The sequence below is a fragment of the Amblyomma mixtum genome, chromosome 7, assembly GCF_055824585.1.
Source record: "Amblyomma mixtum isolate Tamu chromosome 7, ASM5582458v1, whole genome shotgun sequence".
Taxonomy (NCBI): domain Eukaryota; kingdom Metazoa; phylum Arthropoda; class Arachnida; order Ixodida; family Ixodidae; genus Amblyomma; species Amblyomma mixtum.
In genome coordinates, this window is record NC_143018.1 from 59,808,171 (window position 1) to 59,822,223 (window position 14,053).

The 14,053-nt window shown below is 45.1% G+C and overlaps 1 protein-coding gene across 1 annotated transcript in view; it reads right to left on the reverse strand.

The window, feature by feature from the left end:
• Pka-R2 (cAMP-dependent protein kinase type II regulatory subunit) overlaps positions 1 to 13,406 on the reverse strand; it is a 133,680-nt gene extending 120,274 nt beyond the window's left edge. The window contains exon 1 of the mRNA XM_089552729.1: positions 12,934 to 13,406. Within this exon, the coding sequence (XP_089408855.1) occupies positions 12,934 to 13,156 (223 nt within the window). The 5' untranslated portion in view covers positions 13,157 to 13,406. The remainder of the gene's footprint in view (positions 1 to 12,933) is intronic.
• Between the last annotated feature and the right edge of the window lie 647 nt (positions 13,407 to 14,053).

Consider the following 14,053-nt stretch of genomic DNA (forward strand, 5'->3'; position numbering starts at 1 on the left):
CCTTTCAGCCAGTCCCGTGGCAGCTTGCCGCTCTGCCATCGGCGGAGGGATACGTAGCGATTGGCAAAAGCAAAGAGTCCGCGCCCAATTTTATTTCCGTGGGCCTAATTTGCGGCTGTGCAGCCTCCGACTGTATTTATTTATAAACGGAAACCTAGAAAACAAAATAAAAGCGAAGCCGCCGCGCGGCAGCCTGAAATGCACTCCACGCGTTGACTCCTCCCACCTTCTGCGGCGGGTTCAAAAGAAGGCGGGAGCCGGGACGGTTAATCCAATTTAAATTAGGGAAATCGACTGCACACGACCTTGGTAGTCAAAGTTACAGTGAGGCTCTTAGCCTACGCACATTATTTTGTTATAAAATCCTATGAGCATGCCAATGAAACTTCCTGTACCATACCTGGGCACAACGTGGAATGATGCAAGAAAAGTAATGCCTGAACTAAGACACTCCAGTGAAACGCGGAAGTGGCTACAGTACTGTTATCGCCATAAACTCTTCAGTTTTGCCGTAAGGTGGTGAGAGCTGTAGTTCTGCTGCTGCTCTTACAGGTGTTTAATGTTTCTCATAATCTGAGCAAACTAAGTCAGAATAGCATACAATGTTTCTCGTAACCTGAGCAAACTAAGTCAGTATAGCATTCAATGTCTCTCGTAACCTGAGCAAACTAAGTGAATATAGTATGCAAACTATAATTTGTGGAGATGAATGCCCAGAAGCGACATACAGGCCATGAAGAAAGGCGTAGTAGAGGGCTTCAGATTAATTTAGACAAAACCCAATGTTCTTTAATGTGCCCTGACATCACACAGCACGCAAGTGTCTTTGCGTTCTGCCAAACAAAGTTGTTTAGAAGGGCGGGGCAACAACAAATGCCAGTCTTTTCCATGTACAACCACAACTCCACGTTATGCAATCACATCTTCTATCCAAGTATCATGTTCTGCACATAAAATATTTTAAAGTGTACCTTTCAATACTCTGATGGTTTTAAAAATTTATGCTACCATTCCCAGATTGTAGGTACTAAATATTTTTTGAATCTAAGAATGACAAAAAACACTAAGCGTCAATTCGTGCTTAAGCAAAGAGGGGATTATAGAAACTACAGACACTGCACAAATGTGCAGCTGTACTTTCATTCCCTATTTCCATACCCCTTGAGCATCAAGTTTAACACATTTCAATGTTTGTTGTCACCGAGCCAAACACATATCTATACTCGCATAGCTTCTGCAACAGCTACAGCTTTATTAGCTTCTTTCCTCAAACCTCTCAGCACTCTCTTGCGTGTGTATCAGCAGTAAGTGAGGCTGGCAGATGATTCTTTAATCCTTCCACAATTCTTGCAGTATGCGACAAAAAGGAAATTTCATTCTATGCTTACCTTTCAGACATTATCATACCGTCACGCAGGCCCTTTTGCTAAAGTCAAAGAATGCAATTTACAGCAGTAAGGTTTTTGTTAATTTAGTATTAAACTCATGGTGACTAAATGCAACAAGATCAGCTGATGTTCATATTTCTTTAATGCAAAAACGCTAGTACCCCCATATCGGAAATCCAGCATTGGCGAAGATTTGAAGCCTTGCAACCGGAGCATCCAGCCGCTCAAGCTGTTTAAGAGGGGCGTCTAGGTCACGTGACCTTGAGGCGTCATCACAATCTGCCCACCGGATAGTGAGCAAACTGACCATCACGGAAGGTGGCAGTTAATTTAATGACTGGTCGTTAGAGGTTGCTGGGGAAGAGCAATCTGGGTCACACATGCCCCCACCAATGGCATCACCTGCCATCACACAGGCAGCACCTGCCATCACAGGGCAGTGGGGCATCGCTTAACCACTGCACCACTGCACCAGGAGTGGCATGAGGACTCCCAGGGGCTCTGTGAATGTAAAGTAGAGAACGACTAATTCCGCATATATGGGTGTTAATCCACTAACGCTATCATGTCACACCCTTGAGGTGGAGCTTAGGTGTCTCCTCCAATTTTTTATTTCTCACATGATTTTCTTTTTCTTCCTCAACCACCCTAGCAAGTCTATAAAAGCAATGACCCGACAGCGCTCATAGGAGAAACTACTTAGTGGGCACCAGAAAGTAAGGCAGACACCCAACAACTGTTTCAAGCATGCTTAAAAGCGGCACTCAATCACTTAATCTTTACATTTCAGTTTCTTGCAACACGAAATGGAATATGCAAATGTCATATCACCAGAAAAGTGAACTGCGGAAAAAGAAACTGGGATCAAATAATTGCTTCACATTGATACCACACTACACAAGGCCACGTAAGATATCACTTGCAGAATATTAACACTCAAAGCGACTGGAGAAGATGGTGCCAGAAATGCCATGTCCCAACATTTTCAAGCTGAAATCCAGCACGAAACCACAGAAATATGATCTGCTGAATTGAGAAACCCACCAACCTCAAAAGATCTGCACTTGAGTAAAATGCAAGAAGACAACCTATAGTTTGCCCACATGGGTCAGCATAGCCCTATTTGTATATCAAACATCAGGAAGTATCTAGGCATGTATTTTACAGACAGAAGAAACTAAAGACAGTCCAGCTGAGCTGTAGAATGAGAGCTAGTTAAGCATATCTTCTCATACCTAGATCTGCAGTACATACATTAACTAACAAATAGAAGAACATGGGTGGCGCTGATGAACACTCTCAAGGTTAGGTTACTTGTAAACATAAATACCCCCGAAAGCAGAAGGTTTGACAGCCGTCGCCGTAGCTCAGAGATAGAGCACCGGACGCCTAATTCGGAGGTCGTGGGCTCGGATCCCACCGGCGGCATGTGGTTGTTTTTTCTTCTGCTTTTCTAATCAATTAGCTTTAATCGATAACATATTCCGTAATATTCTAAATTGATCAACACCACAAAATAAATAAATTAATTTTTAAAAAATCCCCTGTGCCCCTTGGTTTCTGTGGCTGTTGGCTTCTGTCAAATAGAAGAAGAGGCTTTCAAGGTTTTCAACGTCAGTTCTCATGACAGCTTTGTAGCAAAAAGCCTAAAAAAGCCTGCATTTCTAATTGCCCCCATGCTATCACAGTTCTGCTCCTCATCTTTTCTGTCTTGACCATACATATCTACAGCCATGCTACCAGACATGAGCTAGCTTCCTATAAGTATGAGGATCCAAAGGGAAAAGAATGAACCTTTGTTCATAAAAAAACATGATGAAAGGAGGCAAACCTTGGTGATGAATCAGTGGAAAGTTTGCACACACCTGAGTCGTTAATAACTGTGATCGGTTACAGTGATGGCACCACTACCCCTGTTGCCAATGCCTGCTAAAAAAATAACACTTAAAAACTGTTGTCGCCATCTGTATACAAGCAGCACATCAAATAAATACAATAGATGGTTATGCCCATCAATGGTGAGAGTAGCTATTTACATTCACGTGACAGTTGGAGCAATAACCACCTGATCATATACGCCATCGTTGATGCCGCGGTTACCTTCAGCAGCAGTAGTGCTCTCCAAGAGGGGAATAATTGGATGCCTACTTAGTACACAATGCATATAACAGCCTCGTGAACGGTGCCCGGGGCTGCCATTTTATTTATACAGAGCACAGGCAAGGCAGCTGTGCAGTCTTTGTGTCTCGAGAGTTAGTGTTAAAGAAGTCCAAAGCATTTTCAGTCTGGCCATCGTACAGGCATCCACATGAACAGTGGCCCTCACAGAAGCAGTTGCCACAGTTGTAGCAGTCAAGGTGGTCGTACCGTCGAGTCCTCGGTTGAGCGGATCAACGGCTCACTGTGGCTGGCTGACTGCTTCAGACGAGATGCGCGACCAGACCCTTTAGGCTTCACTTCTGCACACAAGACGACAGCCACTCTGCACCTCAAGAACCAAATGAATCGCTGGCCTAACTTAGCACACGCAAGATGCACTGTAAGTGCTGATGCAATAACAAAAAAATAAAAAAACTGCTTAAAACACAATGAGGTGGCATTATGAGAGGCACGATTGAGACAACCTTGTGCTTTTAAACATACAAGTCTTCAAATGCAATGCGCTGTAAGAAAGGTAGTTGGTGCTTGAAGCGCCACCCACCAGCACAAAAGGAAAAGTAAGATCGGAAAAAATACGAAGCTAACGAAACTCATGCTCGCTCGCAGGATCACTGGTCTAAGCAGCAGCAATGTTTGCGGAAAGATTGTGGCCATCTACACTGCCTGATCTGCCTCATTACACCTGGCGCTAGCTCTTTTCCCCCCGGAGCTCCACAGCCGATCATTACCCAGCGTTGCCACGATGACCGACCCCACCAACCAACTTGGCCCACTCCCTCCCACAGCTGTCATTTGTTCCGGCACCATGCATCAGTACGACTCTGCTATCTACAGCGGCGCTCACGACACAGATGTGGAGGACTGGCTGGCTTCCTACAAATGTGCGATTACTTATAACAGATGTTTAGTTTAGTTTATTGGGGTTTTAACGTCCCGAAGAAACTCGGGCTATGAGGGACGCCGTAGTGAAGGGCTCCAGAAATTTCAACCACCTGGGATTCTTTAACGTGCACTGACATCACACAGCACACGGGCCTCTACAATTTCGCCTTCATCGAAATTCAGCCGCTGCGGCCGGGATCGAACCCGCGTCTTTCGGGTCAGCAGCCAAGCGCCATAACCACTGAGCCACCGCGGCGGGGCACTTAAAACAGATGTGATGATGCCATTAAGGTCACCAACGTATCTTTTACTTAACCAACGTAGCCAACTTTTGGTTCTGAAACTAAGAAGCCGATATTTCTAGCTGGGCCGCCCTCAAAAACCAGCCTGACCGAAGTCTTCAGCTGTTCTGCTGTCCGGAAACTTCACACTGAACAACAACAGTTGCATAGTCAGGTCCAGCAAAATAACGAGAACTTCACAAGTTACACTAAAGATGTTGTCAACATAGTTAAGCACCAGAATCCATCTATGAGTGAGGCTGACGCCTTTCAAATGAAAAATCCCCACCCTAATGGTGTTTGACATATCTCATTCTGTAAGAGTTACGACAAGCTTCGAAAACAGCGTCCCACCACCAGCCGTACCAGTTGCCGAGACAACACCACCCCCCACGGCAGTCTATGCGGGAGGAGGTCGCCTGCCAGTTACGCTTGGTTACCAGCCCAAACGCCATCTCTGCTACACATCATCCAGGTGCAGGTTGTTGATGTCATCAGTCGCAACCTGTGCTCAGAAACTTTAAGAAACTGATGCCGCCCATTCTGGTATATTAAGTGCTTCAAGGGCCAACTACCTTTCTTACAAAACTTACAACACAAGACAGGATGGTTGAGGAGGGCTTGCACAGTGGAAACCACTTTTTTTGTAGATTCTCCAAAGCAGGGTTTGAGTGCCCTGCAGTCACTAATTAGGAAACACATATGACACAAGTGGGAGAGGGTTCTGTACCAATACCCTTTGCAACTTAGCCTACAAAGAGACAAGAAGGGCAGAACTGAAAAAAATATACAAAATCAGCACTGCTCAGCTTGCAACAAGTTCACTTCGACTATTTAGCACTTTCCTCCTTGCTTCTGAAGTGACGCTTTTTTTTTTTTACTTACAGGCATGCTGCATGCGCACACCTTTCAGAGTGCAATAAGTAAACCTTCTGCCTTTCATATGCGTATGCTCGTTGCATTACTGTATAATTTTTTTTTGATAAACTATGCAGGACAATCCGGTCTGAATTTGAATACAGGTTCCTTCAGTCCCACAGCAATATGCAAATAACACCACTGATATCATGCATACGATATGGATGCACCCTTGACTAAATAAAGGCTTAGCACTACAGATCACCTTTGAGTGATAGCAAATGGATTAACAGATTAACAGCATGGGCTAGTTGGTGCAGCATAGTTTGAGGCACACAGTGATATACCATGGCCAGGAATTAGAAGCACAGAACAAGGATTACCAAAGCCTTTTTTCTTAGGTATGCTAATCTTCTCATGGCAACTCTTTCTTTAATTAGTACAAGAAAATTTAACCAAGTATCGATCAGCTGCATCTCTACACTGACAACCATTACTATGACACCGAATACACGCTGAAAAAGCAGCCACTGACAGCTAATTGCTTGTCATCTAGGCAACGCTAAAAATGCTGGTAAATTATGACATTGCAAGAACAATCAAGTTTAATGACAGCTTTGCCAGGCTACAGCGAAGGCTTCAATTTGCAAGCATTCATGAGCAAGTGTCACAGGCGATAAAAATTTCACAACCAATCGCAAACAGAGCAAATAAATATTTCTAATGACCTTTGTACATCTTTCTTCTAGCACATGTACAGCTTTTGTAAAAGGCATACAGCCCATGGAGTTTCTTTCTATGTTATGCTTCGCGGCTCATCATGCATCGGCAGCATTCCAAATATCCAGAAGCTGGGAAGAACTCTTGTTCTCACCACTCTTAAAAGACTTCCACAGATGCTACAAGGATCCCACTATACAGCTCAGAAGTAAAGCCTTGCAGCTTGTAGTTGTGCTAGTACCATCCCCAGCATCATTGACGAAAAGGTTGAAACCGGCAGTACAAGTACGAATGTTCGAGGCTTTAAAACTACTGTTCAACCTACACCTCAACAAGTCACAGCCATATCATCGTCCACCTAGTGGACATTGCCTCAATTAAATGTAGTCACGGTTGTCTACTTGACGACCGCCATATTCTTTAGCTTTTAACAAAGGCTGTAGAGCTACACAGCCAAAAGAACATTTATGTTATTGATAAAAGGCTTCAATAATAGAGAGCAGAAGCTAGGATCAGAACATCTGAAATGTGCTTATTAATTTGTGCCGAATGATTGCCACAAACGGGCCAAATTGCCAGTCGTTTTGAAATGTCATATTACCCTGCCACCCAAACATGACCATTTAAGAGTGGTTACATTTATGACTGGTGAATGACAATCTACTAATTATGAGCTTACTGCCTCCCCCCCCCCTTTCTTTCTTTTCTCCATGTCTCCATTGAAGTAAACAATGTTAACACATGTCAAGTGTGCCGGTAGTGTATGCGCAAGAGATCCTAGCCTGACTCATAGCCAAGAACCTTTCCAAGAGCTATGATTTTACATTTTGCTAATTGAAATACATCAAAAACTCTAGTGGTTCAGAAGGCACACTGATCTAGACAAGCATCTGCACAACCATTAATTACAAAATAAAATTTTGCAAACATTCCCATGATAATTCTTTGCAATTATTGGTCCCTAAGGTAATGAGAAATGGAAGACGCATGGAAAGCATCTGCACACTAAGTGAAAAACAATATCTTTTTTTAGTGGCGTGCTAAGTGAAAAACAATATTTTTTTTTAGTGAGTGACTATGTCACTACAGTTTGAGTTTGAGTTTCTTTAGTTCTACCACAGCCAAAAAGTTACATCATAAAAACATACGAGAAAAAAACGCTGTACAGCAAACTGTGATAAGGAAGGCGAGAAAAAAGCCATGGTTTTGTGGCTTGACAGGCCCCACCTCCCATAGAAACAAATTACATAGAAACACAGTACTGGTCAAAACCATGTATTGTGAACAGGATGAAGAACAATGTAAAATATTTGAAGAACATTTGCGCACTACATGAAAAGGTGCATAGAGAAATGAGCAGCAATAAAGTTGAGTTGCCAAAAAATAAAAGGCAACAGAATTAAAAACCAAACCATTCGAGTAAAAAACAATTTAAACCAATTGAGTTAGCTGAGTTTCCAACAGGATCCAAATGGATAACGCAAATGACTCTCAATTGGACCAATTGAGTTTCTAACTGGTGAGCCCAGGTGGTCATACCAATTGCATCCAATTCGTCGGTCGAACTGCACACAATGTATTCCGAGCCATTTGCATATTGACAAACAGGCAAAGCATTTCCCCACAGTCCTCACAAATATGGAAGTTAAGTTTTACAAATAATTCTCACACTGTGTATGTTGCACAACTCAAATGCGAGGTATATTTGTTTAATATTTGCTGGATGTAATAAGCACGGGACCAAATGGCTTCAATTGGTTCGGCACACTCGGTTCTAATTGGTAGGGTCCAACTTATGGACTAAAAACACAACTGAAACCAATTTGAATACCCGATTGGAATGGCCAATTGGTTTCAAATGAAAAAATCGCAATTTTTTTTAATGGCATGACATTACTGAACACAATGAAGTCACTAACAATTAATTTAGTAAAACATTAAGATGTCCAAAGCAATCAATAAGGCAGCTGGACTGCACATGCATTTATAGCAAAATATCTCCATCTGCATTCATGTACACCCTTGGTCAAAAGTCTTCGAACCACCTGTTCTGCTTTTGGGCCATGTAGTGGCGCGGTCACTTTTGATGGATGATGTAGCCTCACAGACAAAAATTAACGCATGCCGATTCACGGAAAATAATTAATTTCTGCGTAGTCAAGCAAGGCAGGTCAGTGAAAAGCATAGAAGTATGAGGATACACACGTGCTCCATTTATTGGAATGTATACTACCTGACTAACGAGGCAACAAAGGAATAAATCGTTTTCTGCAAATCTGCATCACGTAGACTTTCATCCGTGACTGTATAATTTTACTTCCGACATCCCAACACAGGACAAAGCTCACATTGATGATGCTAATGTTTGATGATTAATGGCATATCAGCCAGTTGGGCCACCTTGTGCCAAGTCAGGTAGAACTGCCCTCTCCTTACAGCACTTTAAAAAGGATAAATATCCTAAGCAATCTAAAAAGCCTACACCGAGCCAACGAGACTGAGACATACTGCAAAATATATTTGCATGTGCTACTAGTGACATTAGTTCCATGAAACACTGCACCACTGCCGCCCACAAGTGGTCTCCATTACGAACCACCATGCCAACCACCAAGTCTGCAGCCAAGGACAACATGGCTCATCACAGGAGCTGTTCAACCTTTGCAACCTTTTTCAATTCTGGTCACACTGAGCCTCGAACTTTCCCAGTGATGTAAATTCACTACAAAACTAACATATTGTCAAATCTCCCATAAAATGGTAACAATATGGCTCAACAATGCGCGAAAGATTGATTCCAAGACAACCACATGAAAATATGGGACGCAGTTATCACAATGATTTTTATAATACGGAAGCAATGAGTTCAAAAGCAATGAAATATAGACAATGGCCGACACAAGTCATCACTAAGCACGCCTTCTGCACAACATTTACTCAAACTGATCCACTAGAAAGGAAGCAGCTCGCACAGATAACCCAGCAGCTGTACTCTTCTTAATGCACCAAGGCTGATTGAGTCGATCCCATTCCATTAATTAATAAATGCTTTTCTAGTACTATTCCTTTCTTAAGCATTGAAAATGTTTCCTGAGTCATAAAAGAAAAAATACAAATTCCTTTCTGCTGGCATAAGGAATAGAACTCAGTGAAAACACCTGCCAAAGGCTATTGCAGTGAAATTACCGACCAATGAAGATTCCATTTGAGCACCGATAGGCTCTTCAGCTTCTGCGACATGTCAAAACGGAGACCCTGGTATGCATTTAAATTTCTGCAGAGCCCAAAACATTTTAATTTTAACCAAGGCATAACTGAAGTTTCGAGATTTTGCTTTTCAACGGTCCAGTAAGAAATACTCACGAAATTATAGCGAAGTAATAAATTTTACCTCAGGCATGATTTAGTGCTCCATCAAAATGGTCCTGGGATGCCTCTAACAACCGGCAATGGCCACTTGCAAACATATGCCGGGATATGCGATCACATACGTATACTCCGCAGCTTGGAGCAGAGTTCATCCAGCTGCACTTTTCACAATCGGACGAAATTTAATTAGCATCGCTTCCTCGCCGAGCCACTCGTTTGACGTGGCACACAAGCTGTCCTCACTTTCCTTGCCTAATGTCAGCATGAAGCACCCAACTGCTCAGCCCACAAGCGGAAAAGAATGGTGCATTTACAGACTGCGCACCTGGCGACAACGGATACGAATGAGATTGTCAAACATGTGCAAGCACGTGTTTGTAGTTGTTGTGCACCTACCTTAAATGGCGTGTTACTGCTAAAAAAAGACAAACATTTTACTTCAGCAAACATTTGCCAACTTGGTTTTTAGAGTGGCATCCGTGCGAAATTATAAGCCCTGGTACCAGGGCTTATAAATACAGGCTGATCAGTGCCAAAGTTGATCAAGATGTACATGCTGATAACTTCTCACAGAGCACAGCACGAAGATAAATGACAAAAAATCTGGCCCACACACAATGCCCTAAGGAGAACAGACAGGTGAGCAAGTTGCTAGCACTCACAAATTATGGCAGTGCAAAAAAAAAGGGCAAGCATGAAAGGAATGACGTAAGCGCGTGTGTTCTTCCTTTTATTTCTGTCTTTTCCTTTCTGTGCTGTCGTAAATTACGACCATAACATCACGCGAAGGTGTTTGGTGACATATCGGTGGCTATATTCAGTCAGCATTAACACCATATCCCGAGCAATGATTTGCGATTTCACTGTATATTTTCACATATCTTCCTAGATGCAAGCAAGAGTCCTCAATTCTACCAGGCCAATTTTGACCACGTTTCCGACCCAATTAAGTGGTTTTTTTACCAAAAGAGTTTAGTGAGCACGGCAACATGGTCTCATCACTGTCAGTGCTGGCTCTCCTTGTGCCATTGACTGCAGAGACTTTTAATTGGATATTTAAGTCAGCGACTTGTCAGGGCTAGAGGGTTGAAAACAGTCTGAATCGTCTTTCAGAAAACATGTGACTGCACACAGCTAAAGTGAAAAACTTTGGCACGATTAAATGCAGTAACAGACAAACAAATAAGCCCTCCACAGTCAAAATAGCAAATAATAAATCACCTAGATAATTTTGCCGCAAACTGTACTTTTAAAGTAACAATGAAAGCATAACGCCATGTCAACACCAAAGATAGTGGCAATGAATCGCACCAAATGCATTCGCATATATTTGTGCTAAACTACTCAACCATTCACTGAAAGCAATAACGTCATTAGCCTCCTACACGCACCAGACACACAATGAAATTGCCATCACTGTGCCTGACAACTGAAATGAATCACAGGAGACACATATGTCAGCTCCATTCTTTTTCTAACATTGATATGACAAATAAAGTGTTTACGTGAGGATAAAGCAACGTATCTAAGGGTGTTTTTGTGCACAATTTCTGAACATATCAAGTCAATGCAGTGCAGATGTTTGGAATACAAAAAACCTAGCAAATGGCCCTCTTTTTCAGGCATTCACAGCAGAGGGAAGTGGCGGTATTGAAATCTTCAAACAACACAAACAACCTCAACAAAACAACCAACAAAGCAGAACTTGGTTTGGCTTTATGCGGTTTAACATCCCAAAGCAACTCAGGCTATGAGGGAAGCCACAGTGGAGGACTCCGGAAAATTTCGACCACCTGAGGTTCTTTAACGTGCACTGACATCGCACAGTACACAGGCCTCTAGCATTTCGCTTCCATCGAAATGTGACCATAGCACCTCGGATCGAATCTGAGTCTTTTCGGTCAGCAGGCGAGCACCATAACCACTGAGCCACCAAGTCCGCTTTATGAACAATAAAGAGAAATATAAAAGAAATAATCACAGGAGCTATGACACGAAAAGGGATATGATGGATATCTTGATATTTTAAACACTACATACCAATCAACACAACAGGAAGAACACCCACTGTTGGTGATTACTGAAAGATAAATATATACTGACTAATAGGCGTAAAAATCTGTCAGGCTAGTCATATCTAATCTCAAGCTTGAGTCAACTAAAAACATGAATCAAGCTTCAGCAATGATGTTCGGTGTAACTGCTGGCGTAGTGCCCAGCATAATCGTTTCTCACAAAAGCTCCTGTCACTCTGTAGTGCGATGACGGTGAAACAAATGTACTTACGTATATTATAACATTATAATTTTAAGGATATGAAACGTCCACTATACTCCCGATTTCTAATTCTCTCCAGCTTCCATAGACACCATAGAAAGTAGGTCATCACCCAGTCAAGGGAACTCCGAAAGCAAACACCTCTTCTAGCAACCCACTGTCTGAAAGCAATGCATCTGAAACCATTAAGCCATATGCATATAAGAAATTCATATATGTAGACGCGCACTAAAGGTCGAGCTCGTGACCCTGTCCAACGACAAATGTACACTACAGACGGGTCCGAATTGCGATTCCATTTTAATCTGTTCCATAGGAGAACATTCTACCAGGCGTCGTGCAATAGCGCACACTGCGCCAGACGAGCGCTTTCAACGCGGCTTCCAGCGCGAAAACATCATCACGCGGACGACGTTCATCAGACGAAAACAATACTTCCGCCCACTGCTTTCTGCGTACAGACGGTTGCTAATGTGCACAGCCATTGAGTGGCGCATGAGCGTGGTATCATGGTGCAAGCGCGGTTTAGCGGTATGTGATCACGATCGGCTCCCAAGCCTCGGTGACACACCGGAGCTCTGAGCGGATCTTACGAAAGTATCTCCCCCCCCCCCCCCCCCCAACCGCGGGTTTGTCGGCACGCAATGGAGCGCGGCGCGGTAGCCGGCTGCTTTTCCACGCGCCGATGACTCGGGGAGTGCGTGTAGTGCGCGTAGCAGCGGCCCGCCGGGGCCCAAAGCAGCTACAAGTGGCTCCCATCGGAGCCGGGCTTTTCGCCCGGCACGACTCCTTGGCACCGACTACGGGGAAAACGTCCCCGAAACCGCGCGCGATGGGAGGAACGCCCAGCGAAGACGGCGGGCGGTCAACCGTAGGTGGGCGCGCCGCCGCCGTATAGCTTTCGGGTCGGGGCCCGCCGCCGCTTCCGGGGAAGCCGGCCGCCGGTTAGGCCTAGGCCCCGGGCAGCAAAGGGGAGGAGGGGAGGCGAAACCACTCACTGGGCATGGGCTCGTCCTCGTCGCTATAGATGGCCTCGTCGTTCTCGGCGATCGCCGGCGGGCGGCCGGACGACGCGCTGCGCTGGCGCTCGTCGCGCAGCCCGGAGAAGTAGCGCGCCGCGTACTCCACCAGGTCGCTGGGCCGCTCGATCATCACGTTCACCGTGAACTCGAGCAGCAGGTTCGTCAGCTCCGGCGGAACGTCGTACCGAGGACGGTTCATGACGCTCAGCAGCAGTGCATCCGCGGCACACAGACACGACAAGCACCAACACCACAACCACCACCGCGGGAGCAGCAGCAGCAGAGGACGCGAGGTCGCGCCGAGGACACGATCACTTTCTCGCCCCAAACGCACGGCCGATGCACACACGGCGACGCCGAGCTCCCGCTGGCCTCTTCGGCGCTCCTCTTTCCCCCTCGCGCGCCCGCTAATGAAGCCGAGCAGCGCGCCGTCTGCTACCGCGGTGCCGAAGCGCCGATGCCGCCGCCAGGTGATTGGCCACGCCTGCCAGCGAATTGGAAAAAAGAGCGCCGCGCCAGAGCGTATGCGCGCCTGAGCGCGCCTAAAATTGGCCGCAAATTTAATCTCGACAAAAAAACTCCCAAGCCCCACAAAGCCAGAGAAATTGCACGTTTCCTGCAGAAGGCTCTCGCGACGGCTGGCGAATGGAAATGCTCCTGCTCTGCGCAGCGCTAGCAGCGCGCTGCGAAAACCAGCAGTGCGCGAGATTTCAATAAAGTGCGCTTGTCGGCTGTCTTTCCTAGCGTTGCTGCTGTCCAGAGTTCGACATTCGCCAGGTGGTCGACGCACAGCTGTTGACGAGTGGTTTCTCGAGTGCGAAACATTCACGCAGGTGGTTGAGGCCCCGCGTCGAAAGGGGCGGAGAATCGTTGTCGCCTTCTCAGGGGGCGTTGCAAAACCCTCCGCACTACTCCGCACGCCCGGGCTCATGGAGGAAGGAAAGAACGTGGCATTTTATGGCCGCGGATGTACTACGCGCCCGTGTTTATTTCTGGGGAAAGAAGCGCGACATTTTGCCCACCGGAAGACCGTCGTCAAATAAATTAAGAACCGACTTCGAACCATACGGGTTAATATGATTCTGAAGCTCTGCAG